The following is a 27,635-nucleotide window of genomic DNA, read 5'->3' as shown; positions in this document are numbered from 1 at the left end:
AGGAAGGAGTAAAGGAAGGGCCAGGAAGGCTTGGGAGAAGGATCAGAGGAAGAACCGGGGGAAGGATCCGAGGAAGCACCGGGAATGCTCGGGGGCAGGACCGGAGGAAGCACCGGCAGAAGGACCGGGAAGCTCAGGGGCAGAATCAGAGGAAGCAGCGGGGGAAGGTCCGAAGGAAACACCGGGAAGCTCAGGGGCAAGAATGGAGGAAGCAGCGGGGAAAGGTCCGCAGGAAGCACCCGGAAGGCTCTGGGGAAGAATCAGAGGAAGACCTGGGCAAGGGACCGGAGGAAGAACCCGGGGGAAAGGCTGGAGGAAGGACCAGAGGAAGGGCAAAAGGAAGGACCGGGAAGGTAGAGGGCAGGATCAGAGGAAGGATCGGAGGAAGCAGCGGAGAAAGGTCCGCAGGAAGCTGCGGGAAGCTCGGGGGCAGGACCAGAGGAAACAGAGAGGGAAGGACCAGAGGAAGCAGCGGGAAGCTCAGGGGGCAGGACCGCAGGAAGCAGAGGGAAGGCTCGGGAATAGGACCAGAGGAAGCAGAGGGAAGCTCGGGAACAGGACCAGAGGAAGCAGAGGGAAGCTCGGGAATAGGACGGCAGGAAGCAGAGGGAAGGCTCGGGGATAGGACGGCAGGAAGCAGAGGGAAGCTCCGGGGCAGGACCGGAGGAGGCAGAGCAGAGCTCGGGTCCGCCCCGGAAGGCGCCGGGCCGCAGCCATGGTGGTGCTGAGCGCGGCGCGCTGGGTGCGGAGCCGCCTCTCGGACCGGTTCTGGAGGGTGCAGGAGGTGCTCAAGTACGCTCGGGTGAGTGCTGGGTCACCCCTGGGTCACCTCTGGGTCACCTCTGGGTCACCCCAGCCCGGCCCTGTGCCCGCATCCCCCTGCCCGCAGCCCCAGCACTGCCGTGCCTTGTGCCCCGTGCGGGATCCCAAAGCCGGGGATGCTCCTGGATCCTTCTGGATCCTCCTGGATGCTCCTGGATGCTCCTGGATCCTCCTGGATGGTCCTGGATCCTCCTGGATCCTTCTGGATGGTCCTGGATGCTCCTGGATCCTTCTGGATGCTCCTGGATCCCAGGGCTTGGAGCAGCCTGGGACAGTGAGAGGTGTCCTTGCCCACGGCACTGGGTGGTCTTGGAGGTCCCTTTTCCACCCAGAATTCTGCGGTTCTGTGGTTGACTCGTGCTATAAATTGATTTGTATTTAATGAGATGCAGCGGGCTGGAGGCTGTGCTGGTTGTGTTTCCTTCTTGAGTGTTTTTTCTTTGTTTTACTGAGCAGAGAAGTTGGGGAATAAAATTGACCTTGTACTCAAGTGCATTTTGAAATGGGATTTCTACTGAAGTTCAAGCTCCTGTGCTGAGGATAGGGAAGAACATTTCTCAAGGGCATCCTAGGTAGTACATCTTGCTGTAATATTGAGATAGAAAAAGTTGAAAGACGTGAAAATATTTTGGTTTTGTAGCACCAAAGCTGCCCACAGTTGCAGTTATTTCTGGTGCAGAACTGGTTGCTTTTTCCTGTGTTGTGTTAGGTGGATGTCAGAAAACCAATTTAATATTTTTTTTTCTGTTTGGGCAACTCTTTGACAAATCGGAGGCTCCTGCCCCATTCCTGTGTTCATACTGACACAACTGAGGGGAGCTCAGGAATGAGAATAAATATGTGAATTCAGCACTGGCCATGATTTTGTGATTGCCTGAACCACAGAACCACAACCCAAAGTGAGGCCTGGTTTTGTGAGATTTTTCCACCCTTCTCCACCTCCCCACCTTCAGGTTTTCCACAATAAAAACCAAGGAAAGAATATTTTCATTATGTGCCAGCTGAAGGCTTAAGGGCTGCTTGTGAAGAGTCAGTGATCCTTGTTATGCAGAGCTACGAATGCAAATGAGCTTTATTATTATTTTATCTTTAAATCGAATTGAATAAGACCATCCTGGGTGGGTTTTTTTCCAGCATTTTCGTGGCAGGAAGAACCGCTGCTACAAGCTGGCAGTGAAGAGCGTCCGCAGGGCTTTTGTGAGATCCACCAAGGCCAGGAGGGAGAAGAAGAGATTCCTCAGAGCGGTAAAGAGCAAAATGTTGGGTGGAAAAATCTAGATGGGAGCAAGGCAGAAGTGAAACAGCTGCTTTTCCTTACTGGGGGGTGGAAAAGTGGATGAAAAGTAGGAAAAAGTGGGTGAAAAGTGGGTGAAAAATAGGAAAAAGTGGGTGAAAAGTGGGTGAAAAATAGGAAAAAGTAGGTTGAAAAGTGTTTTGGAAAGTGTGTGAAAAGTAGGAGTTTAAGGCAGCATTTTCCTAGGTCATGTTCCTGTAGGTCCCTTCCAGCTCAGGATATTCCATGATCCTATGAAAATATTGTTTTTAGCAAGTGTGAGTAGACCAGCGTGGCGAAGGGTTTGCTTTTTTTCAAGTATTTTGCCATGCAATATATTGATTTTTACACTTTCAGCTCTGGATCACAAGGATTGAAGCAGCTTCCCTTGAACATGGTTTGAAGTACCCAGCCTTCATAAGCAACCTGGTCAAGGTAAGGATGTGGTTTGGAGGATAATTACTTACTAATTAGAGTGATGAAAGGCCTTCTGCTTGTGAAAGCAGTTTCCTCCGCTTCAGGAACTCAGTTCTGCCCTAACCTTGTTTCTCTTTTCTATATGGATTATTCCCTTTCATCCTGGTGAAAATTGTGGCTCTACTTCATGCTCTGTCCCCAAAACTTGGGAATGAGACTTTTAAAATGCTTTTTTTGTGGGCATTCAGTGACAGCTGCTTTTCCTTTTACTTCGAAAAATTTAAAAACACAAAGCTTGGATTAGCAAAAAGCCCCCAAACCTAAGAAATCCTTATTATTTTCACTATAATTGTGATTTGGTGAGCGTGGAGAGTGCAGAGACTTGGTGCCGTTGTCACCTGTTTTTAAAACATGCTGGGAATTTGTTTCAATTTGTTGATTCTGTTTTGATTTGTTCGAGCTGAAGCAGATGCCATGGATTAACCTGGAACATGTGGTCTTGAGCAAAATTAGATTTTTTCTTCAGTTCTTGGTTTCTACCAGAAAAACTTCAAAGAAAGTCAGTAAATAATTTTTACCTGGTGTGTTAATGAGACATCCATGGCTAGGGAATGTCTGACAGTCTTTAACAGCTCCAAATTGCACAGGGTAAAAAAAAAGTTAATCTGCCTTAAGACCTCAGGTCTTAAGCCTTAGGAGTGTTTAATGATAGTTAATGAAGAGTGTTTATATAAACAGTCAAAAGTGTTCATTATATTTAATAAAGAGAGATTAAGCATTGCAGTGTTGTTCCTAAAATTCCTAACCAATAATTTTTTTTTGCCTTTAGTCCCAGGTGGAGCTGAACAGGAAAGTTCTGGCTGACTTGGCTATTTATGAACCAAAGACATTTAAATCCCTGGCAGCTTTAGCCCAGAGGAGGAGACAGGAAGGGTTCCTGGCTGCCCTGGGAGATGGAAAAGAGCCAGAGGGAATATTTTCACGTATTGTGCACCACCACTATTGATATCAGAGTCTGTGTATGTGTTTTAGAAGCAGGAGATTTGATTGTGAAACAAACCTGCTGTGGAGCTGCTGCTGAAATGGAAAATGTGGAACAAATCCTCTAAGGATCGTGTGGGTGTGAAGCTTCTCCTTGATTGATTCCCTGCGTTGTTGTCACTGAAAGCTGTTAAATTAAAAGCACACTTCAAGGTTAGCAGTCAGGCCCTACAGTGACTTAATAAAGGTTTTTTTTTTTTTGGTAACTGCTAGTAGAAAAAAAAAAAACCAAGAATTTGTGTGGTGAATTCTGGCGCTGAACAGGGAAAACACAGCTGGGATGGGGAGGAGATGTTGGCCCTCACACGTGGACCCCGACTGTTAAGGATACATAGTTTGTACTTTTAAGGACTTAATAAAGACTTTTTTTTATTGATAACTGCAACGGGGAAACAATTTGTGTTAATTTTGGCACTTCATTGAGAAAATACAGCCAGGGGATGGAGGGAAGGCAGGATGTCGACCGTCACACAGTCCCTGTATTAAGGACGCACATAAGAACTTAATAAAGGCATTTTTTTGGTAGTTGCTGGGGAGAAACAATTTTTGTGATTAATTCTGACCCCGCAGAGCAAAAAACCAGCCCGGAGTGTGAGGGAGATGTCAGTCCTCAGACTGGCGGCCCCCAAATGAAGGATATACATAGCCTGTTGTATTAAGGACTTGATAATAAACGTATTTTTGTTGATAACTGCTACGAGGAAACCATTTGTGTGATGAAATTCTAGCGCTGCACGGGGAAAACCCCGCCGGGGTGGGGAGGGGTATGTCGGCCCTCACACACAAACCTCGGTGGGCTTCAAGTTAAGGACACACATAATTGTTTTTTCACGGAGTTAAAGAAGATATAGAACTGGATAAACTGCGTTGCAGCCCCCATCACGCCGCGTCCCGGGGCGGCCCCGGCGCTGAGGGCTCTGAGGGCGCCGCGGCCCCGCCCTGTCCGGATTCCCGACCGTTGCGTCACCGCGCCGCGCGCGGCCCGGGCGGCGTCCTGCGTCACGGCTCCTCGGCCAATCAGCGACCGCGGTGCCGCGGCGCTCCACCAATCGGCTTCGGGCGGATGCGAGAAGGGGGGGAAGGAGAAGGAGCGCGGAGCCAGCGAGGCGGCGGCACAAAATGGCGGCGGCGGTGGGAGGCGGCGGCGCCGCGGGCCCTCAGGCGGCCGGCGCGGCTCCCGCTCCGGTGCCGGGTCCCGGCGCGGTGTTAATCGGCGACCGGCTGTACTCGGGTGTGCTGATTACGCTGGAGAACTGCCTGCTGCCCGAGCACACGCTGCGCTTCACGCCGTCCATGAGCAGCGGCCTGGACCCCGACACCGAGACCGAGCTGCGCGTCACCGGCTGCGAGCTCATCCAGGCGGCCGGGATCCTGCTGCGGCTGCCGCAGGTGGGGCTGGGCGTGATTTGGGAGGGGGCCGCGACTCAGCGGGGCCTTCTTTGTGCTGGCCTCGATGTCCCGGTTACCGGCCGGAGAGGCCCCGGGGCCGCCCCGCAGTTACCGGCCGGGTAGGCCGCGGCACCGCCCGGTACTCGGGGCTCGTTCCGGGACTCGTTCCGGGCCTTTCCCGGCCGCTGGGGGCCGGAAGCGGCTGATGGAAGCGGCTGATGGCAGCGCCTTCCTGCGCCGCCCCCGTGTGAGGATCGGGGATTTCACAAAGCCGGATTTCTGAGGGCTCCTCTGGAGGCGTGGTGACCTCGGGAACGTTTTGTTTCCCGGAGATCTTTAGGCCAAACAGTCTCGTTGCTTCCTGAGCGTAAAACTTTCCACGTGCCTTCCAGCTACCGAGCCTTAGCATATGCAAATCATGACGCTATTAAATTCCCCCTCACTTTCCACGCCCAAAAAGCTAATTTTTTTTCTGGCGTACTTTCGTAACTTTCAATTTTGCTTGGTTTAGATTTTTTTCCTTTTGTTTTTTTTTAATTTATTCAAATGGGAGCATATGTTCACATTTTTTATTAAAGAAAATTGGGATTTGTTGTCTGTATTTGACTTGTAGGCAGGATTTTAGGCGTTGATAACATTTTGGGCAACTTAATTTCTTAAGTAGCAATTCTAGTTTTGTTTAGATACCATCGAACTTCTTCCCATGCTTAATTAATCTTCTGGGTCTTAAATGTATTAAAATTTTTCCTTGTTCATGTCTGTTGTGATTCTTTTTTTAGGTGGCTATGGCTACAGGTCAGGTGCTATTCCAGCGGTTTTTTTATACCAAGTCTTTTGTGAAGCATTCCATGGAGGTAAGAAGGCATTAAATGACATTTGTTGCCATAATTGTCTTCTGATCTCTCTTGGCAAGTTGTCATCTGAGATGTGATCAATGTTAGGAACTAGTCTGGAGATCATAGAGAAATGTGATTTTACAAAGCTATTTAATAGTGGCTTTAGTCAAATATTTGGAATTTTCTTGTTTTACCAAATTTTTTTTTCCTCGTTATTCCTCCTTAAGCTGTTGGAGGAGCTCAGTTCTTGAAGTGGAGCTGATAAATGATATAAAATATTATATTTTCTGCTTATTTTTCAGCATGTGTCCATGGCCTGTGTCCATCTGGCATCCAAAATTGAGGAAGCCCCCAGACGCATTCGGGATGTGATCAATGTGTTCCATCGCCTCAGACACCTGAGGGAGAAAAAGTAAGCTGAGAATTCAGAATAATCTCAACCAGCTGTGTTGTGTTTTAATTATTCAACTTCACAACAGCACCATTCCCTGTTTCATAAGGGATCTCATGAAGTGAGCTGGTCCATTTTAATAAATAATTTTGATGTTACAAAGAGTGATACTTTTAATTTTTGCACAACTGACCCTGAATTTCCCTAAGGTTTAGATGATAATCTTGTGAGTTTGACCTTGTCTTGCAGAAAACCTGTGCCTCTAATATTGGATCAAGAATATGTGAACTTGAAGAATCAAATAATAAAGGCAGAAAGAAGAGTGTTGAAGGAGTTGGGATTTTGTGTTCACGTGAAGCACCCTCATAAGGTTTGTACATTATAAATTCACTATATAACCAATGTTTGATGTTCTGGAAAGCTTTGAGGAGGTTGCCTGGAAGCTCTGTGGACTGCACATGATGATCAGTGAATTCAGTGAGATTAGTTTCTTACCATCCTGATGTTTTCTTTCTCATTTAAGAGGCTCTTACTAATTGTTCTCGTATCAGTGCTGAGTGACGGCGAGGTGGCTGCAGGTGCTCAGTATTCCTGGAAGGCAGATTGCATCAGTAGGTAGCTTTGGTGGTGGAAAACATCACCTGGACTTAGATCCCCAAGCAGGGAGCAATTTGGAGGCCTGGGGTTGTCCTGATCACTCCTGGTGAGAACCTGCTGAGGTATTAAAGCTCTGTGAGCCAGTTCAGTGCTTGGAGTGGCTTAAAACCAGCCTCAGGCTTGGCTAGAGATGAAACAAGGCTCAATATTAACAAGTGTCAGAGTGGATGATGCTTGAAAGATGCAATTACCTCAAATGTTTAAATTGTGCCTTAACTGGTAAAAGAACTTCTGTTTCTGTGCCAACACAATTTGGGATCTTGCTCTTTTCCCCCTCTAAAAAACTCCTGTTCAGAGCCTTCTTTTTGAGTTTCCTGACATTCAGAATTTCCTCTTGTCACCCACCCCAGAGGGCAGCTGTAGTTTGTTAATTGGGGTGAATTTTTCCATTTTTCTTCCTCTCTGCAGCCTTGTTTTCATTCCAAACCTAAGAAAAAACCCTCAGAACTGAACAGACCATGGCACAGTGTTAGATCTGTTCTCTGCAAGCACTGCCAACTTCCCTCACTGCTGATTGCACTGAGCAGCTTTTTCTCCCAGGCTGCAGCTAAAAAAGGATTTGTGAGGTGTGTAGGAGAACAAAATCAATCCACCAAATCCCTAAATCAAAACCAATCCAGCAAATCTCTTAATCAAAGCCAGGTGAAGACAAGACCTGGCTGAGTAGCAGGACAGAAGTTCAGAGCTGGTGTGGATAAACACTGGGGATGGTGCAAACACTTCATGTGGAGTGTTTTAAACCTTGAAAGAGGATCACAGATGCCTCATGGATGTCCCTCTGAAATAATCAGGTGGCTCTCCAGATGCTTGTTAATAACTCAATAACCCATATCTTCCAGATAATCGTTATGTACCTTCAGGTATTAGAATGTGAACGTAACCAACACCTGGTCCAGACCTCATGGTAAGTTGATTTTCTTTGTTCTAAGAGACCAGAAGGGGCAGTAGCAGAAATATGTCACTTGAGGCACTGGGCAGCATTGCTCAGCAGTGCTTGGGGTCACCCCAGACAGCTCCACTGTCCTTGGTGTGCCCCAAACTCCTTCCCAAATGTTGAGCGGCCTCTTAAGTTCGAGGCAGTGTTTTAATGGTAAGGTAGCTTTCCACCCTGACTTCTCACTTCCCTCCTCTCTGCTCTCACTTTCCAGCTGAAGGGAAAAGCTTGGGTGGGTTTAGAGTTGTTCCCTTTGGTTCTTCTGCAGGGAAAACTTGGGTGTAATTCCAGTCTGTTCCCAGTGCTGGGAAATGGCTTTTCCCAGGGCCTGAGCTTGATTCCAGATGTATCAAAACCTCAGCACAGATAAATTCCTTTTATCTATGTGGAAAGTGCAAGATGTCAGCTTCTAAGACTGGATAGATGGATAGCCTGGATTCATATTTGCCAAGAAATGTTCTGTGCCTTATTGCTGTCATTTAATAAATATTTGCTTGGGGGTGGGAAGCTTCTGTAAAATTCCACACCTTAAACTTTACCAAATAATGCTTTTTAAACCATAATGCTTTTATTAACAATACCAATGGTCTAAAAGAAACACCTTTTAGTGAATCCAAATATCATATTTCTGCTGACTGAACTGTCTGGTACTGTGACCTGTGTGTAGAGAACCAGTTTTGACTTTTCTTTTCTGTACTCTTTTGATCAAAGGGTAGCCTCTGAGGGTAAGTGACTAAGACTTCTCCTCTGCTGCCCATGGTGCAGGGATAGCTGCCGTCTTCAGTCAACCCAAAGCTCTCCAAAGAGAAGGCTGGCTCTAGACAGGTGGTATATACATGATAGTAGAATAACTGGCCAACTGCTTCTTGTGCTTCTATTTTTATTTTTTTTTTTTACTCTGCGTTTTTTTGTATATTTGATAACCTGAGCGTTGAAGTTTTGAAATGATTTTTTTTTTTTAAATGTTCTATTTCTCTTAACTGTTATAATGTGATGTGTTTTTTATATGATAAAGCAAATTAAGGTGGGGTTTAAATCTTAAAAAGGGATGAATTAACAACAAGAAAAAAAAAATGACTAGTTTTCGTTTGTAAACTAGTACATGTGTGAAGCTTGGAGACAAAATGTGATATTTAGAGACACTTCCCAGAAGCATTGCATGGAGCAGTGGAATGGGAGTTCTGGACTGCCAGGAATGTGCTGGTTATGGAAGGAGGGGAGGGAGGGAATTACCCCACTTGAGAAGGGGGTCAGATGTTACAATAACACATCTCTGTCCTGGTGTTTGTTGCTTCCAGTACCCAAAAACTGGTGGGTATCCGGTATAATTGGTTTTTGAAATGTGCATTTTTACAACATTACCTTTTTCTTAAGCTATTGTGACAAGGATTCATTTCCTCCTGTGTCTGACTGAGCCCACAGGGAGGATGAGCAGAGGCCAAACTTGGAAGCTGGCATGGTTCTCAATTGAGCAAATCAGAAAAAAAAAAAAAAAAAAAAATCTTTGTAGCTTCCAGATGTTCGAAGTTCCCCTTTCCTTTATCACTTCTTTGACCAAAAGATTTGTGCTCTCTTTGTAGTGGGACAAGAACAGAGATTTAGAAGTTCCTTTCCCCCAGAAAGATGAGCTGTCAGTGCTGCTTTTTTGGGGCAGCAGTTGCTGTTTGTGTAAACGACAATTGAGGAGAGCTGGGGCAGGTGGGAGTTGGAAACTCCTGGAATTGCAATTCCTCCTCTCTGTCCCTGTAAATGTTGCAGATGCTTGGCCTGTGGTCTCTGCTTTGGATATCTTGGGGGTCAGTGAATCCTTGTATACTGGGTACCCACGTGGTTAATTATTACTTTCAAGTATTATTTTAAGGACTTTTATTGTGTCTGGTTTTAGTTTTTCTCCATCTGATATTTTATGTGCTCCCAAATCTAGATCTTCTAAAGCACATCAGCTGACAGATTCACAGGAATTTACTTTGTATATTTAAGATTTAACAACATAATGCTTAAGTGTACTGACTGGAATATGTGCAATATTTTACAGTTTTCTCATTCTGTGAATATTCATTTTAAGCAACCTTACTGAAATGGGACAATTTGGAAACCTTATTTCATGTGCCAAAGAGGAGATGTGCCTGAATACTGACTGTTCTCCTGAACTGATGTTCCCAAACACCCTGATTTCTCCTATGGCTGACTTTTTTGCATCAAAAAGAATTCTGTTCTGGATGGAAATGGACCCTTGAATCCCACTGGAAGTTGACAATGCTGAAGAGGATTGCATTTCATGGGAGAACTGCTCCAGGAGCTGCAGCTTTTACCAGACACCTGCTTCTGCCCTATTGCAGGGGAATGTGAACCCTAAAATTCCCTAACTGAGTATTTCTGAGCATACTGTATGTTGTCTTGATGAAAATAACTTGTTTATTGCATGAGAGCAGGCCAGTAGAGATCCAGCAGCAAAAGTGAAGTTAAAATTGGTTCTCTTCTCACCACTGAATTTTCAGCAGTCAGACTTTTTCTGTCACACATCCCTCCCTTTGAGGGATTTATTTTAGTTATTTCTTTTATTTTTGTTGTAGTAAAATCATTGAGCTTCTCTTTAGATTTCCAGGAATATAATATTGAAGTCTAGTAACTGAATGCAGAAAAGAAATAGCCCTTATAGAAGTAAAACCAAGTCAAAAACCCAAAATAAAAACCCCAAAGAGCTTTGCAGTGCCTTTCAACCTCCTGCTCTCCTGTTTTTCAGGAACTACATGAACGACAGCCTGAGAACAGATGTCTTTGTGAGGTTCCAGCCAGAAAGCATTGCCTGTGCCTGCATTTACCTGGCAGCCAGGACACTGGAGGTGAGCCACACTTCCATGGATTTGTTTGGTTTTTTGTTGTTTTTTTTTTTTTTTCCAAGCCTTTTAACAGGAGGTGAAATCTGAGCTTTGTTTGTCTCTCTCTCTCTCCTTTTCAGATCCCACTTCCAAATCGCCCACATTGGTTTTTACTGTTTGGAGCAACGGAGGAAGAAATTCAAGAAATCTGCTTGAAAATCTTGCAGCTCTACACAAGAAAAAAGGTTTGGTTCTTTTTCATGTTGGGAGCCCTCAGTAAAGGCTGCAGCTCAGAGCAGGAGTTGCAAAATTTGACCCCGTTTGAAACCACAGCTGCAAGCCTGGAAGTGAACAAAGAGCAGTCACTGTCTGGGACTCGTTGGATTTTCATTGCCCTCCCTGAGAGTGAGTAACCAGGAAATTCAGCTCTAACAGGCAGTGCTCCTGTGTTCACAGGTGGATTTATCTGATCTGGAAAGTAAAATAGAAAAGAAGAAATTAGCTATTGAAGAGGCAAAAGCACAAGCTAAAGGTCTGGTACCTGAGGGAGTTCCGAGCTTGGATAACACATCGGGATTTTCCCCTATCCCAAAAAATGGTAAATAGTGGATAACTAATTTTTAATAACTCTTTTACATCTTTCATGTATATTTACCCTTTTGGGAAGTATTTATAAGTGTGGTTTGGGGTTTGTTGGGGATTTTTTAAGATGGCTTCTAGCACTACTCAACTGGCAGGGTTTGAATAGCATTGTAACTTTGTGACTCCTTGAATCAGATAAAAGCTAAAATCAAATTAGTCTGAAATTAAGACTAGTTTAAACCCATATAGGCCAGGGGCTTGCTTTTATGTGGATTTGGCAATAAACCCAAATCCTTGCCACTGGCATGTTGTGCTAAAGCAATATTGAAGCAGAGGTGCCCTGGCAAGGGTGGCAACATTTTGGGATGTTGGGTGTGGAATTTGTTGGTTGAAAATTTCCAGTCTGGTGCAGGTCTCACCTAGAAGACAACATTCTCCATCTTCCCCAGTTTACCTTTCAGACAATGCTGAATAATTGGCAAGGAAAGGAGGGTGGTTTGCTGCCTTTTCTTGCAGTTACTTCAATACTTTGGCAGAAACGTCTCAGATGAATTTCTGCCTTCTGTGAACTTGTTGAGATCTGCTTGTGGGTGTGCAGAGCACAGCTGTGCAGCTCTGCTTGGTGCAGACGTGGGGTGAGGAGAGGCTCCAGTCCTTGCAGGTACTTTCCAAAGAGGTAACAAAGGCTTGTCCTTGCAGAGTCTCCAAAAGAGGTTAAAGGAAATAAACCTTCACCACTACCTGTGCAGGCCATGAAGAATGCTAAGAGGAAAACAGAGGGAGCCAAGAGAACCAGCTCCAACAGCCCAGTAAATGGGTAAGGTTTGAGAAGGAAGCAGCTGATTTTCCCCCGTGAGTACCTGAAACAACACAACTGAGTGTTCATTGTCCTTGACAGTGTCCAGAAAGGAAGAGAGAGCAGAAGTCGAAGTGGAAGCAGAGATCAGAGTTACTCGAGGTCACCATCGAGGTCTGCATCCCCTAAGCACAGGTAGGAGTCGCTCCCCAGTCACTCCCAGTGGCTCCCAGTCGCTCCCCAGTTTCCCAGTGCCAGCTTTGCTAGTTCATCACCAGGAGGCTGAGGTGACCCAGCAGCGTGTGCTGTTAAACTCCAGAGTAACTCCAGGCGTGGCTGCTCACAGTAACTGTAACTGAAGCTGGAGGAAAGGGATAAGAGTTCCTAAAAGTCAGTATTTTTACAGTAGCCAGATGGAAGTTTAGAATACAAGATGAGTTTTCACGGGGTACTAAACAACAAAATACAGGACGAAATTCTTAAAACTGAAGAAAATGATGTTTGCTGTCCTTTGTTGTGCAGGAAAAGCGAGAGTTACTCCACATCCAGCGGCTCCAAATCGCAGAGCCGCTCGCGGAGCCGCAGCGATTCCCCCCCGAGGCAGTTCAACCACAGCTCTGCCTACAAGGGCTCCAAGGTGCGCAGCTACAAGAAATCCAAGGACTACAAAGACAAATACTCGGCTCACAAAGCGCGCAAGTCCCGCAGCCGCAGCTCATCGCGCTCCCGCAGCCGCTCCCGCGAGCGCTCCGACCACTCGGGCAAGTACAAGAAGAAAAGTCACTACTACAGGAACCAGCGGCACGAGCGCTCCCGCTCCTACGAGCGCGCCGGGCACCGCTACGAGAGAGACAGGGAGAGAGACCGCGAGAGAGAGCACCCCGGGCACAGCCACAGCCGCCACCGCCGCTGACAGACACACAGACACAGACAGACACACAGAGCACCCCGGGCACAGCCACAGCCGCCACCGCCGCTGACAGACACACAGACACAGACAGACACACAGACAGACACAAAGACACACAGACAGAGCACCCCGGGCACAGCCACAGCCGCCACCGCCGCTGACAGACACACAGACACAGACAGACAGACAGACACACAGACAGAGCACCCCGGGCACAGCCACAGCCGCCACCGCCGCTGACACACACACAGACAGACAGACACACAGACAGAGCACCCCGGGCACAGCCACAGCCGCCACCGCCGCTGACACACACACAGACACAGACAGACACACAGACAGAGCACCCCGGGCACAGCCACAGCCGCCACCGCCGCTGACAGACACACAGACACACAGACAGACACACAGAGCACCCCGGGCACAGCCACAGCCGCCACCGCCGCTGACAGACACACAGACACACAGACAGACACACAGACAGAGCACCCCGGGCACAGCCACAGCCGCCACCGCCGCTGACAGACACACAGACACACAGACAGACACACAGACAGAGCACTCCGGGCACGGGCACAGCCACAGCCGCCACCGCCGCTGACAGACACACAGACACAGACAGACACACAGACAGAGCACCCCGGGCACAGCCACAGCCGCCACCGCCGCTGACAGACACACAGACACACAGACAGACACACAGACAGAGCACTCCGGGCACGGGCACAGCCACAGCCGCCACCGCCGCTGACAGACACACAGACACAGACAGACACACAGACAGAGCACCCCGGGCACAGCCACAGCCGCCACCGCCGCTGACAGACAGACACACGGACAGACAGACACACGGACAGACAGACACACAGCCACAGCCGGCACTGCTGCTGTGCCTGCTGGAGCTGTGAGACCTGGGCTGCTGCAGGGGAATTCCTGCTGGAGAGCCCCAGAGCTGCTTCCCTGGGGCTGCTTCCAGAGAGAATTCCTGGTTGTGAGCCTCCCGTGGGGCTGTTTCCAGGAGGAATTCCTGCTGGTGAGCCCCAGAGGGAATGGAGCTCCCCCCAGGGCTGCTTCCCTCAGAATTCCCTCTGCCAGCAGAGCTCCTTCCCCGTGGCTTGTGCAGGGTTAATGTGGCTCTGAACCACCCCTTCCTTGAGCCATTCTGCAGTTCGTGCTCCTCCATGAATCCAAAGGAAAGGCTGGCAGGGTGGGAGGTGATGTCAGGAGTGCCCTGAGTGTCACTGTCACCCTCACACTTTGTGCTCCTGTCCTGCTCTTCAGTGATTTCCAAAGTTTGGGACTTCCAGTCCTGCAGGCAGCAGCTCTGGGGCCCATCCTTGGAATGCTGTGCCCAGCAGTTCTTCCCTGGGAAGCTCCTCATCCCCCTGGCAGTGCTTTGGTGCTAACAACACCCTCTTTTCATACTGGCTCCATGATGTTGTACAGGTGGGAGGTGACTTTTGATTTTTTTTTTTTTTTTTTTTTAGACCTGTTGCCTATATTAGGTTCTCTGTGTATATATATATATTTTGCAGTGTTACAGTACAGTATGGGAAAATGGCCTTCCTAGCCTTTACACTTTACCCACAATGTAAATAAGCATTTGTTTAATACAGGTGAAGATATATACAGAAAATTCAAAACTTGAATTCTATCAAAAAAAAAAAAAAAAGACTTGTGTAGAAAATTCTGATAAATGTGAAAGTATTTAGCTCTGTGCATTGAGAGTAGTATATTTTTATCTGTGCAATGCTGTGTGCAGGCCACCAGCTCAGAAGACATTTCCTATATATCCATTTGAAGTGGTTGAAAATTCTTTACTCAGGATCTTTGACACTCTGAAGAATTCCTAGTTTGTCAATCTGCATGCTTGATGAACAGAGCATTTAAAAACCAATTAGCAGACCCCACAGCCCAGTAGTATCAGTTCTAGTGGTATATCTGAGCTGTTACTCATGCTCCCTAATTTCATTAAAGTATTTGATTTTCTATTACATTCACTTGAGAGTAGTTTCTTATGAGCTACACCACTTGTGCCTACTCATAAGGAAGAAAATTGGTGCAAAATGAAGAGATTTTCAAACTGTATTAGATTCAAGACTTGGAATTCCATCTCCATTCCCTTAAAGGCAGGAATTTTGGACACCAAACATAAAATCCCCCCCCAATCCACAAAGATTTGAGGTGCAAAGTGCATTTCTCTGACTTGAGGAGCTGAGTTTCCTGAGCTGTGTTTGCTCTGGGCCTCCTCACCTGGACAAGGAGGAAGAGCTGGGGTTGAAATCTGGATTCTCAGGAGAATCCCATCCCTTGGGCTTTGTGCCAGTTCTGGGGGGGTGAAAATGTTGGAGTGGCTGAACGTGTGTGGGACATTGCAGGAACTCGGTGCTGCTGCTGAGCAGGGCAGGGTCCCGTGGCTGGAGCTGGCAGAAATAAATAAAAAATAAAAAATAAAAAAACCCCCACGTGCACCTGTGTGTGTGCAAACAGCTCTCAGCCCTTCAGGTGAGTTATGGCTTTGTTTTCTCAACCTCTGGTGACTCCAGCGTGGCTCTCAGTTGTCAGAACCTCTCTCAGGTTGGTTTCTCATCTGTTCTGGTGTTCACCTGCGATTCCTCTGCTCTGAGATTTTCTGCTTTGAGGGGACAGCACTGAAACCTGACTGCTGGAAGATACTACAGGTTTGGCCAGGTGCTGATCTGCATTCCTCAGATAAATCCCACCTGCTCTTCCCTCAGATAAAACCTTTTTCCCATCCTTCCTGGGCAATAATCCTCCAGGCTCCTTGTTTTCCCCAAACTGGCTCAGCCAGCAGTAAATTCACTGTGTCAGAGCTGCATTTGTGTCAGCAGAGGCTTGGCCACTAAAGCTTTCCCAGGTGAGAGCCCAAAGGATTATTTCCCAGAGGTTGCCAATCCCAGCTGTGCCAACACCCCGAGCACAAAGAGGTCACTAAGCAGTTTTAGGCTTGATGGGGATTTAAAAAAAAAAAAAATTTCCAACCCCACCAGTATGGTGGTAGTGCACAAAGGAAATTGTTCTGAAATGCACCCAGCACAGGTAATGGATTAAAAGCACCTGGGAAAGAGGAGAGTTGCTGATTGTGAGACAGAACTTGCTGGAATGGAGCTTTATTTGGAAGAAAAGAAAAAAAAAAAAACCAACCCAGGTATCAATATCCAGGGCAGCCTTGCTGCTGGCTTCCTGCCACAGCTGCTGTGTGCACAGGGATGAGCTTTTCCCCCAGCCTTAGGGAACAGGAATCCAGGCTGTTCCACAAGCCCCTGCTCAGCTTTGCTCACAGCCAACGCTGGCTGAGCTAGGAGAAATGGATTTTGTCATCTGGAAGGATTTTGTCATCCTCCTCTCCCCTGGGAATGCAATGGGAACATCAAACGTGAGCTATCCGGCAGCAATACTTTAATACATATAAATCCTGCGCGTTTTTGGAGCTGTTGCAGGTATTTAGAATTAAACCTACCAAAGGGAAACAAGGCAGAAGCAGCAGCTGTTGAGGCTTTCCCACAGAATTTTTCCAAATTACCAAATCTCTCTTCTTCGATTTCCGAAGTACAAGGGGAAAGTCTCTCCTTGACCTCTAGCAGGATGAAATTAAGTTTTAAAAAAGAAAAGAGCACTATGTAATTAAAGCCTTTAAACCTCCATCTACCCCTTTCTGCACGAGTGTGCAGGTCAGTAATGGGATCTTGATCTGGGAATCACAGGCCGGTCCTGGGGAGAGGGTGAGGATGAGCTAAGGGCAGGATCCTGCAGTGATTTCCAGGACCAGGCGAGGAAAGGGAGAGAAATGCAGTGCCAGACACCCTTTAAAACGTGAGGAAATCCAGACACGGGGTTTCATTCCTGCCTCTGCTTCATCCCCCCGCTCAAGAGCTGAATCCTTTCCCTCTGCCCAGCCCGGCTGCTGCGGGGAGCGCTCCCACCCCCGTCCGGTTGTGTGGGACCGATAAATGAGTGTCAAAGGCATCAGGAGCTGCTGTGCGGTCCCCACTGTCACACGCAGCGCTGCCAGAAGTTGGTGGAGCGGGCTTTGGGTACCAGGCGGCGGCGGGATGGGCTCGGGAGGGCTCGGAGCCAATTCCCCTTCCCTGGAGCCGGGCGGGGGGAGGCGCCGCGCCGGGGGCGGGCCCGGGGCGGCGGGGCCGCTTCTGCCCCCGCGCAGGTTGAGAACCGCGTGGGCTCCGGGAGCGCCGGGGAGCGGAACCGAGCGGAGCGGGCCGAGGCAGCAGCATGGCCCAGCCGCGCTGCCGCTCCGTGCTCATCACCGGCTGCAGCCGCGGCATCGGGCTCGGGCTGGTGCGGGGGCTCGCAGCCGCCAGCCCCTCCCCGGATTTGGTCTTTGCGACCTGCCGGTACCCCGAGAAGGCGCAGGTAAGCGGGGTGGGGGTGCCGGGGGTCCCCGGAGAAGGGTAAAGGGGTGAGGAGGGAGGAGAAGGCACTTTGGAAGCGCGGAAAGTCTCGAGCATCATCCCTGCTGGGATGGAGCCAGGACCGAGCTCCCGTGGCGGGCAGGAGCCGGGGCGGGTGCAGCCGATACCGGGGAGCTCTCCGGGGCTGGAGCTGGGGTTTATCAATGATGGGGAGCATTCCCGAGAGGAGGAGAGTGAACGGGACACGGTCGGGCAGCTGCAGCATCTCCAACCTCCTGCCATCCCCTTCCTTTCATCCCCGAGTTTCTCGCAGAATTTGCTGCTGGACGTGTCTGTCCTGTCCTTCTGCCGCTCGGAGCTCGGCAGGAGCAGCCCATCATCCCTCAGAAACCTTTCCCCTGGGACCCACCACAGCTTTCCTCCTCTCTGTATCTGTGTCCCCAGCCGGAGCCGTGCCCTGGCTGCCCCTTTTTCTCTGCTGCACTTGCAACAAGTGAGAAAGCCCAAATGAACGATGAATTTAACACTTATTCCAGTTCCCCTCTCTGCTGGGCAGGGCTCAGAGTTTTCTGCTGGAAACAGGAGCTTTTTGTTACCTGCTGCTCCTGGATCCACTTGCAGCCCCTCTCTCTCCCATTTCAGCCCAAATCTCTGCTGCTGCTGCTGCAGCATCGCAGTAATTTGGGGACACCTGCCCCTATAAAAGACTGCCAGACAAATTCCACACACACCTCAAACTTTTGGGAGGCAAATGGCTGAGGGTGATCAGTCTCTCTGTGACCTGTTGGGTGTGCAGGCTGATCTCGGCTCTCCTCGGTGAGGAGGAATTTGGGCAGCACAGAAACCCACACAGGTATCCATCCCCTGCTCCTTCCCTGCAGGAACCGGAGCACTCAGCCCCGAGACTCTCAAACCCCTCTGCAATGGCCCCAGGCATTGGGAAGGAGAATTGATACCCACGGCCCCATTCCTGCATCTCCCCTATGGCAAGCCAGGCAAAAGGAAAATTCCTGGCACGTGCAGAGGGAAACGGAGCCCCTGTGCCTGTTCCTTCTGGGGGATCTGGTTCCTTTCATACAGATTGTGACCCCAGAGCCCCTGTGCCTGTTCCTTTCATACAGATTGTGATCACTGAGCCCTTGTGCCTGTTTCTTTTGGGGGATCTGGTTTCTTTTGGGGGATCCGGTTCCTTTTATAAAGATTGTGATCCCAGAGCCCCTGTGCCTGCTCCTTCTGGGGGATCCGGTTCCTTTTATACAGATTGTGATCCCAGAGCCCCTGTTCCTGTTTTTTTCTGGGGGATTTGGTTCCTTTCATACAGATTGTGATCCCAGAGCCCCTGTTCCTGTTTTTTCTGGGGGATTTGGTTCCTTTCATACAGATTGTGATCCCAGAGCCCCTGTTCCTGTTTTTTCTAGGGGATTTGGTTCCTTTCACACAGATTGTTATCGCACCGCCCTAGCAATAAACCTAGCACAACAACTTTGTTTACAGCTTAGCTACAAAAAAAAAACCCTAAAAGGTGGGGCTCAGGATGTGGGACAGGATTGGCCAGGTAACAGCTGCATTCTGACCTCTGCAGATCCCTATGAAACTGAAGGAAAATATCTTAATTAAACAAAAACCCTCCAACACAAAGGTACATTTAGAGTATTTCTGAATGAAAGTGCAGAGAAACAGCCCAGCAAGGCTGGGATCAGGTGCACAGCTCCTTTCAGGTCCCTGCAGCTCTTCCCCCACCCTGAGCCCCTCCTGGCACCACCTGAGCACAAATTCACTCCATTCTGTTCCTTTTTAACTCCTGTTACCTGAGCTGGCTCCGTTCCCAGCCCTATTTCCTACGAGTGATTGCACAAGAGCCCGGTGTAGTAGTGGCACAGGAAAGCAGCAGGGACATCTGACCCGTGTTAGATCAAAATCTCCCTCGGTTGTTTGTCCTAAAGCTCCTTCAGCCAGTGCTGAGGGAGGTTCTTTCTCTTTTTCACCAACTGTCCCCTCTGATTTTTCATTGTAATGCTCTCGGATCCATTACATGGAGAAGTGAAATGTTCCTTCAACAAGAAGAGATTCCTAGGAAACATTACACGGGCAAATCTCAGCACAGCTCATCAGTTTTTGGGAAGTTTTTCTTGTGGTGATCAGCATTTAAAACAGGAAGTGCTTCCTAGGAAACATCACACAGGCAAATCTCAGCATAACTCGTCAGTTTTGGGGTTTTTAACTCCTCAGTTTTGGGGTTTTTAACTCCTCGGTTTTGGGGTTTTGGGAGGTTTTTTTTTTTGTGTGTGTGTGTGGTCAGTTTTTAAAAATCTGGAGCAAAAAAGCTGTAAACCTGCACAGGAAGATGAAATGGCCTTCAGACAGTGCAATGTGTCTGGGAAGAGTCTGGGTCACTCCTCCAGAAACCTGGAAAGCCTCTGGCAGGGTCTCCTGGAGGCAGGAAACTGGCCAGGAGCCACATTCCAGCAACCCCCGTGGTGATCCTGCCGGCCACATGGGTGCATCCTGAGCTTTTTCTTTTTTTTTTTTTTTTTTTTTTTTTTAGGGGGGCAAGTTTTGTCCTTGGTGGATCAGGGTGGGTTTTTGTTCTTTGAAAGGACCTCTAGGCCATGTGCTGTGCTTTGGCAGGACATCAATAGAAACCTCTGCAGTCAGCTGGAAGCAGATTTCTAACAGATGGGTTTGGAAACTCCACAAGGAAGAGAAAATCTTTACTAAAGGTATTGTAGTGGTTTCACCAGCATTTATCTGCCCCATCTGCAGTGCATGGAGCTGGCACAAAACCTTCTGACCCTCTGAGAGGGTTCCCACTGTGCTGCTGGTCCTTGGGGCTGGCAGAGGGCAGGAACAGACCTGCTCCAGCCTCCAGCACTGGGAATTTTGGTCATGGCAGCACCAAACTCAGCTCTCAAAGCTTGGCTGCAGCCTGGCAGTGCTGCTGAGTGTGGTAGGAAAGGCAAAAGTTCCGTGATTTTCTTGTCTTTTTAATTTTTTTTTTTTTCTTTCTCGGAGAGGATTCTTTGCTGTCACTGAATTTCCAGGCAGATTTTGAACACCCAGAGTTCAGGTTCATTTTGAACTGGCAGAGTTTGGGTTCCTGCACTCCAGGGATTGGCACTGCAGGCTCAGCTTAGGGCACATGAAATGGGCTTGGCTCATCCCAGAGCTGTTTGTTGGCCGTGCACACTGGGCTGTGAAGTTGAGGGAATTTTTCTTCCTCTGCACACCTGGCTCAGTGTTTTTTCTCTTGACAGCAATTCAGGTGGTCTAATTTTGGTTTTTTTCCCCCTTGGCTTTTCGTTGGCCAGATGAAAAATCCTCCTTGATACAAATGAATCGTCCCCCACTTCCTCTCCTGCATGAGAGGATGAGCCTGGAGATCAGCAACTTTGGACAGTTCCTTTAAATTCTGCTCTCCCCTGGTTTGGCAGAGCAGCGTTTTCACGTTGCAGAATGGAGATGGGCAGAGCTTAAAAATCAAAAGGCTTTTAAAAAACAATCTTCCAGTTTTCAGAGGAAAAGTGATTCAATACTCTTAGCTGCTGGCAAATACAGTTCCACCTTGGGCAAGAACCTCTCGGCAGAGTGATGACTGAATATTTTGGATATTGGAATATTTTGGATGACTGGATATTTTGGAGCCCTCCAAACAGTGAACAGAGAAGAGCCCCGAGGACCTGCTTTTCCAAAGATGCTGGGGAAATCTGACTTTGCTTTCCTCTCTTTATCAGGAAAAGCAGCGCATCTCCTGTAACTCCCTAACCTTGGGGGTAATGCTCAACATCTGCAGGCTTTTGCATGTGAGTCTGTGCTGGCAGAAGTTGTGAAAACTCGAGTTCTGGGGCTGAGGAGCTCCTAGGTGGCCTCCCCAGAACATTTGCCTAACAAATGGGCTGCAGATCACACGATAAGAGCAGCAGGCCCGCAGGCAGCCAGATAACCACTGCCCCTCCTGGAAAACACGGAGCCTCCTCCAGCCACGCTCTGATTCCAATCTCTGCTTTTTCTTGGGCTGCTCCAGTGCGAGCAGCTGCGAATCTCTTGGGAAATAATCCTGATGTCCCGTCTTTGCTCTCCAGATGGGCACAACCAGCTGGAATTCTCCCCACGCTCCTCTTTTCTTTCTTTGCTCCTTCCTCCCTCATCCTGCTTTCCCGTTAAAGGGGAAAAACTCTGCCCTAAAGGACTGCACTTAAAAATGGTCCAGCTCCTGGAGTTCCCTCTGTGATGGGGAAGGAAGAGATGGCCATGGGGTGAATAAATCTGTGGGATCTGCACAGCAGCACCTCCCGTTCCTCCTGCTCTCCCCACAGCCCGAGTGAGTTCCCAGGTGAACAAATTCCTCGCTGCTCCAGTGCTCTGCAGAGCTCTGGGAAGCTTCCAGGGTTTAATGTGCAGTTTCCCTTGCTCTGAAGCAGGAGATTCTGTTCCAAGCTGTGCCTGTTCCCTTGTCAGACGCGGAGCTCTCTCTGCTCGCTGTCTCTGTCAGGTTTGGGGCTTGTTTTTCCCTTTAACACATATTTTAACCATGTGGTTTGCAACTGGGAAGAGCAGCTGAGTCATCTGTGCACCAGATATATCAGGCAAAGGGGGCATTTCTGAATATATAGCAGGCAGTGAGGGCATTCTTGAAGTCTTTCTAATTTTGGGTTATTGCAGAGTTGTTTTGTTTGATTATTCTTTTTTTTGTTTTTTTCTGGAAGTGTTTTACACTTCCTACAGCAGTGAGGTCTGGAGTCGGAGAGGGCTGCGGGTCAGGGCAGTGCTGTGGAAGCTGTTCCAGGGTTGAACAGTGAGCTGGCTGTACACTGTGATACTGAAAAGCTGTCTCAGAGGGACACAGAAAAATAGGATACACCTCTGGCTTTGTCCCGAGTGCAAGCAGGATGAGGTGAAGGATACCCAAGCACCTTTATCCTGCCCGCGGGCTGTGTTTGTTTGGCTTGATCGCTTCCAACTGGCTGAGTGGGGCCAGGTCCTTTCCAAGAGCTGTAACTGGATAATGCTTTCATAAAGAAGGCAAAGTAAATCTTGCTAAATGACAAAGACAACAAAACATTCCTGGTTGAAATCTAGCAATAAATACTCTGTGTGCTGATGAGTCTGTGTCTGGAGAGCCGAGTGCCAGAGGATCTTGTTTAAATCAGAATAGGCTGGCTCTTTGTTAATCGTAATTAAAAATCAGCGAGCAGGAAACAACAGATGCTAATCAGAGTTTAATTCTTGTCTTGGATTCCCTTAGGAGTTGATTCTCAGGGGTGATTGTTCAGGTGCAGAGCAGTTTTACAGCTACTATGTTAAATAAACACAGTGTTAGGGGGTTGTGTTGTGGCTTTTTGTTGGGTTTTGCTTGTCTTGTTTGTTTTTAAATTATCTGTCACAGCACACTAATTAAAAATGGCTTAGCTGGGATAAGTTGGCTGTACCTACTTGTCTCAATCCTCCTTTTCTCATGTTCCTTCTAGTAACAGGAGGGGGAAAATAGGCTTTCCTGCAATTTTTAGATGTTCTAACTGGATTTTTCAGCTTATATCAGGTGTAACATTCTTGAAGACCAAAGCTGTCTATCTCAGCTTTGTGCCTGGGAGCTGCCTCTCAGAAATTTAAACCCCTGAAGTGGGAGTCACTTGTTAACTAAATAATTAACTGGAAAAGCCATTGAATTTTAAACCTAATTTGCATGCAGCTATTGTAATTCCGTGCTGTCTGTGTAGTGTGTCAGCTCTTAATTGAAAATATTGCTTGCTCACTTCAGAAGCCTCTCAGTTGCTGTTGCTACTCAAAGCAGCTCTGGCCTTCCAGCAGGAGTTGGTAGCTGGTTTCTGTTGGAGAGTAAAGCATATAAATAAATGAGCTATAAATAAATGGACAAACCTTGAGAAGCTCCTGGAGTTTGTTATGCACTAAGTGATATTGTCGAACTGAAATCCAGTGACAATCCACAGAATTACTGCAGGCCTTGACATGGCAGAGCTATTTCATCCTGGACTATCAATAAACAAGACAGTGTGTTCTGGCCCTTTAATTTATGGAAATCTGTCCCACCAAGCCCTGTCCAAAGCAAGGAATGTCTTCTGGTTTTGTGCTTCTGATTTGTTTTTCCTTCCCCCTCCCCTTAATAGCCTTAACTGCAGTTGTAGCTTGGCCTGGGTGGGAGAACAAATCTCCCAAACAAGCCTGGAGAGAACCCTGCAGGGTCTGAAGTGAGATAAAAGATGTGATCCATTATGGTTTGTCAGAGGACACCGAGTCCCTAAAGTGTCTCCAAGGGGCAGAGAAGGATTCTTTCCAAACCTGCCCTCCTGACCCCTATTCCCAAAGGGCTCCTAAAGAAAGGGATTTGCTGGGGCTGGAATGTTTGGCCAGGTTGCTGTGTCTCCTGAACATGACTGGGAATATGGAATCCATCTGTTGTCTTTGGCCACACTTCCCATTTGGCTTCATGGCACAGAAACCTGAGTATTCCAGCTGGGCCCATAAATCCAATTTGGACACATTTTGTGCAGGGAAGAGTGGAGCAGCACGGATTTCTGCAGGAACAGCAGCCTGCTGTGCTGACAGGGACATGAGTGAGCTCCAGCAGGGAGGGAATTGTTCTCCTGGACAGTGCCTGGCACTGATCTCATGGTGGGCTTCAGCTCTGCTTACAAGAACTGACACTAACGAGGCTGCTGGGGAAATGGAATTCCCATGGGGAAACTGCTGGGGAACTTTTTCTACAAACAGGAATTCCAAATGGCTTTTTAAAAGCGTCCCTGCTGCCCTGAAGTGATGTCCAGGATTAGCTGAGCTTCAGGAGAGTTCAGCTTTTCTTACAGAATTGGGGAGGCAATGGATTTTTACTGGAATGCTGAGAACTGAGCACTAAAACTGAGAAATATCCTACTAAAAAATCCAGCACGCTGGAGTCTGGACTAAGCAGGGGAAGAGTCCAATTTCTTGATCTGGCTCTTAGGAAAGCTGCTCAGCAGGCTGGAAAACAAAGGAGAATTGCTGTCTTCAGTCCAGTCATGAAAATATTTCAGTTGCAATTCTGGAGGTGCAGAATTCAGAATGATTTATGTAATAGCCTTGGATATATAGATATATAAAATAAAATATTTCTTCTTTGTAGGAACTGCAGCAGCTTAGCAAGCAATACAGCAACATCAAGCTCCTGCAACTGGGTGAGTAAATGGCTTTGTGTCATTGTACAGAAATTTGTTCAGCTTAGGTGAGTGCATCTTAAAAAACTGCTCTGAGTGATCAGTAGCTGAAAAACACCTTAAGATAACACAGGGGAAATGTGATTCTGTAAAATCTGTGCTGCCCAAACCTCCCCACTGAGCCTCAGCTTTGCTTTGGCATGGGTTGTCCTGCACTGCTCACTGGGGCTCTTCCTGCCTCCTCCAGATGTGGTCTGTGAGAACAGCATCAAGAAAGTGGTCAAGGAAGTGGAAGAAATTGTGGGAGACAAAGGCCTGAACTGCCTCATCAACAACGCTGGCATCAACGTGCTGGCCTCGCTGGAGGAGGTCACAGCAGAGACCATGCTCACCATCTATGAAACCAACACTGTGGCCCAGCTGATGGTCACCAAGGTAAGGCCTGGGAGGGATGGGCTTAACCTGGGGCTTTTCCACAGCTGAGCTGGCCTTGTCCAGGTATTTGTCCCCTTGGAACTGCACGGAGACAGTTCTGCCGTGGAGCTGCCTGTCTGGAGAGCAGCCAGAGCTGCTGTTTGTGCAGCTGCTGTGGGATCACCGTGTGGTACGTGGGGCTAGGGGTGGGCAGAAGAGGCTGCTGGAGGGAGGTTTCCATTCCTCTGGCCGCTGGCTCTGAGGAGCCATCACCACCTTGTGCTGTGCTGGGATTCCTGCTTTGCTTGAATTTGGTGATTCAGGTTGGAGCTGGATCATTCCCTCATTCAGACTCTGCTTTCCACAGGCATTCCTCCCCCTGCTGAGGAAGGCAGCACAGCTGGGCACTGGAATGGGCTGTCACAGAGCTGCCATCATCAACATGTCCTCCCTTGCTGCCTCCATGCAGCTCGTCCAGGCGAACGAGATGTTCCTCAAGGTCTATCCCTACAGGATAGCAAAGGTTTGTGGGGTCCCCTGGGCTCTGCTCCCTGCCCGAGGGCAGACAGAGGCCATGCTGACCTTTGCAAGGGGTGCAGCACCTCTGTGCACACCAAAAAAATGTTTTTGTTCTTCACCTGGGTGGAAATGGGAGCTGTGGAACACTGCACCTGGAGCAACTTCTGGAAAACAGGATCCCAAATCTCTGCTCTGCTACAGATCCACTCCTGAGGGATTATTTGGCATTGAGGGAAGAGCTGATGCCATCGAGTGTGGGTTCCATCAGCTGTGTTCCATCCAAGAGAGAGAGAGCAGGCAGGGAACTCGGCAAAGGTGTGCTGACCTGTACGCGGTGATGTCAGCTAGTGACAAGTGGGATTTTAATTTTCACACATCCAGAGATCGAGTTTGTACAGATAGTCAGGATCACAGCTTCTCCTACACCACCTACTCATAAGCTGTTAAATGCTTGTTTTCCCTGTTCAGAAGTAAATGAATGTTTGTGTAGTGATTAGTGCAGAAAAACACAGTCCTTATGTCAATATTATTCTCCTCACAGCTCCTGAGGCGTTTCAAATGCTACTTTATCTTCCATTACAACTTAATTTCGTCTTTGGGCAGTAAATCCGTGGTGGTAGAGCTTTCAGAGTTCCCAGAAAAGTCTGGATGAGTTATTGAGAGCCTCTTCCTGCCCCTTCCTGTGCCAGGAGACTGCAGGGTGGAAGGGAGCTGCGCTTGTGTGCTCAGGGCTCATAAACAGCACATTAACAGGTGATTTCCACTCCTGCAGACTGCACTGAACATGATCACCCGGTGTCTCGCTGCAGACTTGAAATCCGATGGAATTCTCTGCATTTCCCTGCACCCAGGCTGGCTTCAAACAGACATGGGTGGAAACATGGTGAGTGCCAATGGAAATGTGACAGTGGGGCTCCCTTGCTGTCCCAACCCCCTGGCTGCACACCTCCATGTGCTGGGACACACAAAAATACATCCCCCTTCATTCCAGAACCTCCTTAAATGCATTTAACTCTCTTCTGCAGGGTATTGCCAGTAATGACCTAAGCTTGATTCATTCCAGGCTCCCATGCAGGTGCAGGAGGCAATCCCAGGTATCCTCTCTGTTCTGGATCGTCTCGGTGAAAAAGAAAACGGTTCTTTCCTGGACTGGCAAGGGGAAACTCTGCCGTGGTAGAAGTGCACAGAACTCTACAGGAACAGCTCATCAGTCACAATTTAACCTTGCCACTCCTGTCTGTGTCTCTGGGGCTTTTTTACACGCTTGTTGAAATAGCCAGTCTGACACTCAGCCTCTCTCTAGGTGTGTTTGGAAAGCAAAGTGGCTGAGTCTTTCACTTGGTATTGCTACTGCTCTGCTCTGATGCTTCCTGTAAACACTACTGTGCTCTCGGTGATGGGCATCTCCTGGAACCCTCTGAAATGGATTCAAACCTGCAAACTAAATCCAGGGGCTGCTGGTTCCTTCTCACTTCCAAACCCGAAGTGGGCTTCTGGCTCTTTGCAGAATTAAATGACCTGACCTCAGAGTAAGGCCAGTGTAGGCTCTCAGATTCCAGTATGCTTAGTTATCTCCAGAAAAAAAAACAAACCTCCTTTGATTTCCTTTGTTCCTAACTGAGCCAAGGCCAGCTCTAAACCAAGGGAATTTGGTACTTCTGTGAATTCTGTGGCAAACTCTGAGTGTCCCCAGGTTGCCAGTGTACACCAGGCACTTTGCTTTGTTCCCAGTGGGTGACTAACAGCCTGATATGGGGGTGGGAATGTTGTTTTGTACATAAACCTCTGAAGTGTCTTCAATAAAGTCTTGATTAAACAAACAGTCTGTTTACCGAACTGTTTACTTCATTTAATTTCTCCTCATAGGTTTCTCTTTCCTGACAATGGAACTTTATTCCTGATTTTCAGGAAGAAACTCTAACCCATGCTAACCTTTCAGGGTAGTTGGGTTTGACACCCATTTAGTAGTGGGGTGTACCTAAAACAGAGACAGCCCCTTGTTCTGGTCTGAAATCCTGAAAGCAGCTGGTGAATAAATCTCTTGTGTTCTGGCTGAGGTAGGTATAAAAGCAAAAAGCTCTTTGAAGTCTGGGATTGGCTTCAACATCCCTCCCTCATGCCAGCTGATTAGGCACTTTCATGCTGTGCCAAGATGGTGGGTTCCTGTGCGGAGCAGGAGAAGACAAACAACAGCCAGGTAAGGGGAGAGGACAGGTGTGGCTGTCCCTGGACAGCAGCCACCGGGACCTGCCCCCGGATGCAGACAGGGGTGTGGCAGGGAGAGGTGTCTGTGTGCCTG

The 27,635-nt window shown here is 48.2% G+C and overlaps 3 protein-coding genes across 4 annotated transcripts; all 3 read left to right on the top strand.

Annotated features, from left to right (window-relative positions):
* The first annotated feature begins 647 nt into the window (after window positions 1-647).
* Window positions 648-4,076, top strand: MRPL20 (mitochondrial ribosomal protein L20). The gene is made up of 4 exons (XM_014885829.2): window positions 648-802; window positions 1,957-2,067; window positions 2,453-2,530; window positions 3,342-4,076. Exons 1-4 carry the CDS (start codon window positions 716-718, stop codon window positions 3,516-3,518), a joined length of 453 nt encoding a protein of 150 aa, XP_014741315.1. The 5' UTR covers window positions 648-715; the 3' UTR covers window positions 3,519-4,076.
* Window positions 4,077-4,602: 526 nt separating this feature from the next.
* On the top strand, window positions 4,603-13,139 carry CCNL2 (cyclin L2). Its single transcript, XM_014885820.2, has 11 exons — window positions 4,603-4,942; window positions 5,722-5,796; window positions 6,081-6,190; window positions 6,419-6,539; window positions 7,666-7,730; window positions 10,504-10,603; window positions 10,720-10,824; window positions 11,036-11,177; window positions 11,861-11,978; window positions 12,060-12,152; window positions 12,480-13,139. The coding sequence occupies exons 1-11, from the start codon at window positions 4,673-4,675 to the stop codon at window positions 12,868-12,870; spliced, it is 1,590 nt and encodes a 529-aa protein (XP_014741306.2). The 5' UTR covers window positions 4,603-4,672; the 3' UTR covers window positions 12,871-13,139.
* Window positions 13,140-17,022: 3,883 nt separating this feature from the next.
* LOC106858909 (uncharacterized) lies at window positions 17,023-27,158 on the top strand. Of its 2 annotated transcripts, none has more exons than XM_014885831.2 (6): window positions 17,023-17,259; window positions 24,373-24,424; window positions 24,651-24,838; window positions 25,185-25,340; window positions 26,109-26,219; window positions 26,400-27,158. In XM_014885831.2, the coding sequence occupies exons 1-6, from the start codon at window positions 17,119-17,121 to the stop codon at window positions 26,511-26,513; spliced, it is 762 nt and encodes a 253-aa protein (XP_014741317.1). In that variant the 5' UTR covers window positions 17,023-17,118; the 3' UTR covers window positions 26,514-27,158. The 2 variants fall into 2 exon arrangements, with proteins under 2 accessions (XP_014741317.1, XP_088035068.1); XM_088178942.1 differs by lacking the exon at window positions 17,023-17,259 and adding an exon at window positions 23,782-23,885.
* Window positions 27,159-27,635: the final 477 nt, after the last annotated feature.

The sequence above is a fragment of the Sturnus vulgaris genome, chromosome 25 (genome assembly GCF_052056855.1).
Source record: "Sturnus vulgaris isolate bStuVul1 chromosome 25, bStuVul1.hap1, whole genome shotgun sequence".
NCBI classification, from domain to species: domain Eukaryota; kingdom Metazoa; phylum Chordata; class Aves; order Passeriformes; family Sturnidae; genus Sturnus; species Sturnus vulgaris.
This window is presented reverse-complemented; position numbering and strand designations above follow the sequence as displayed.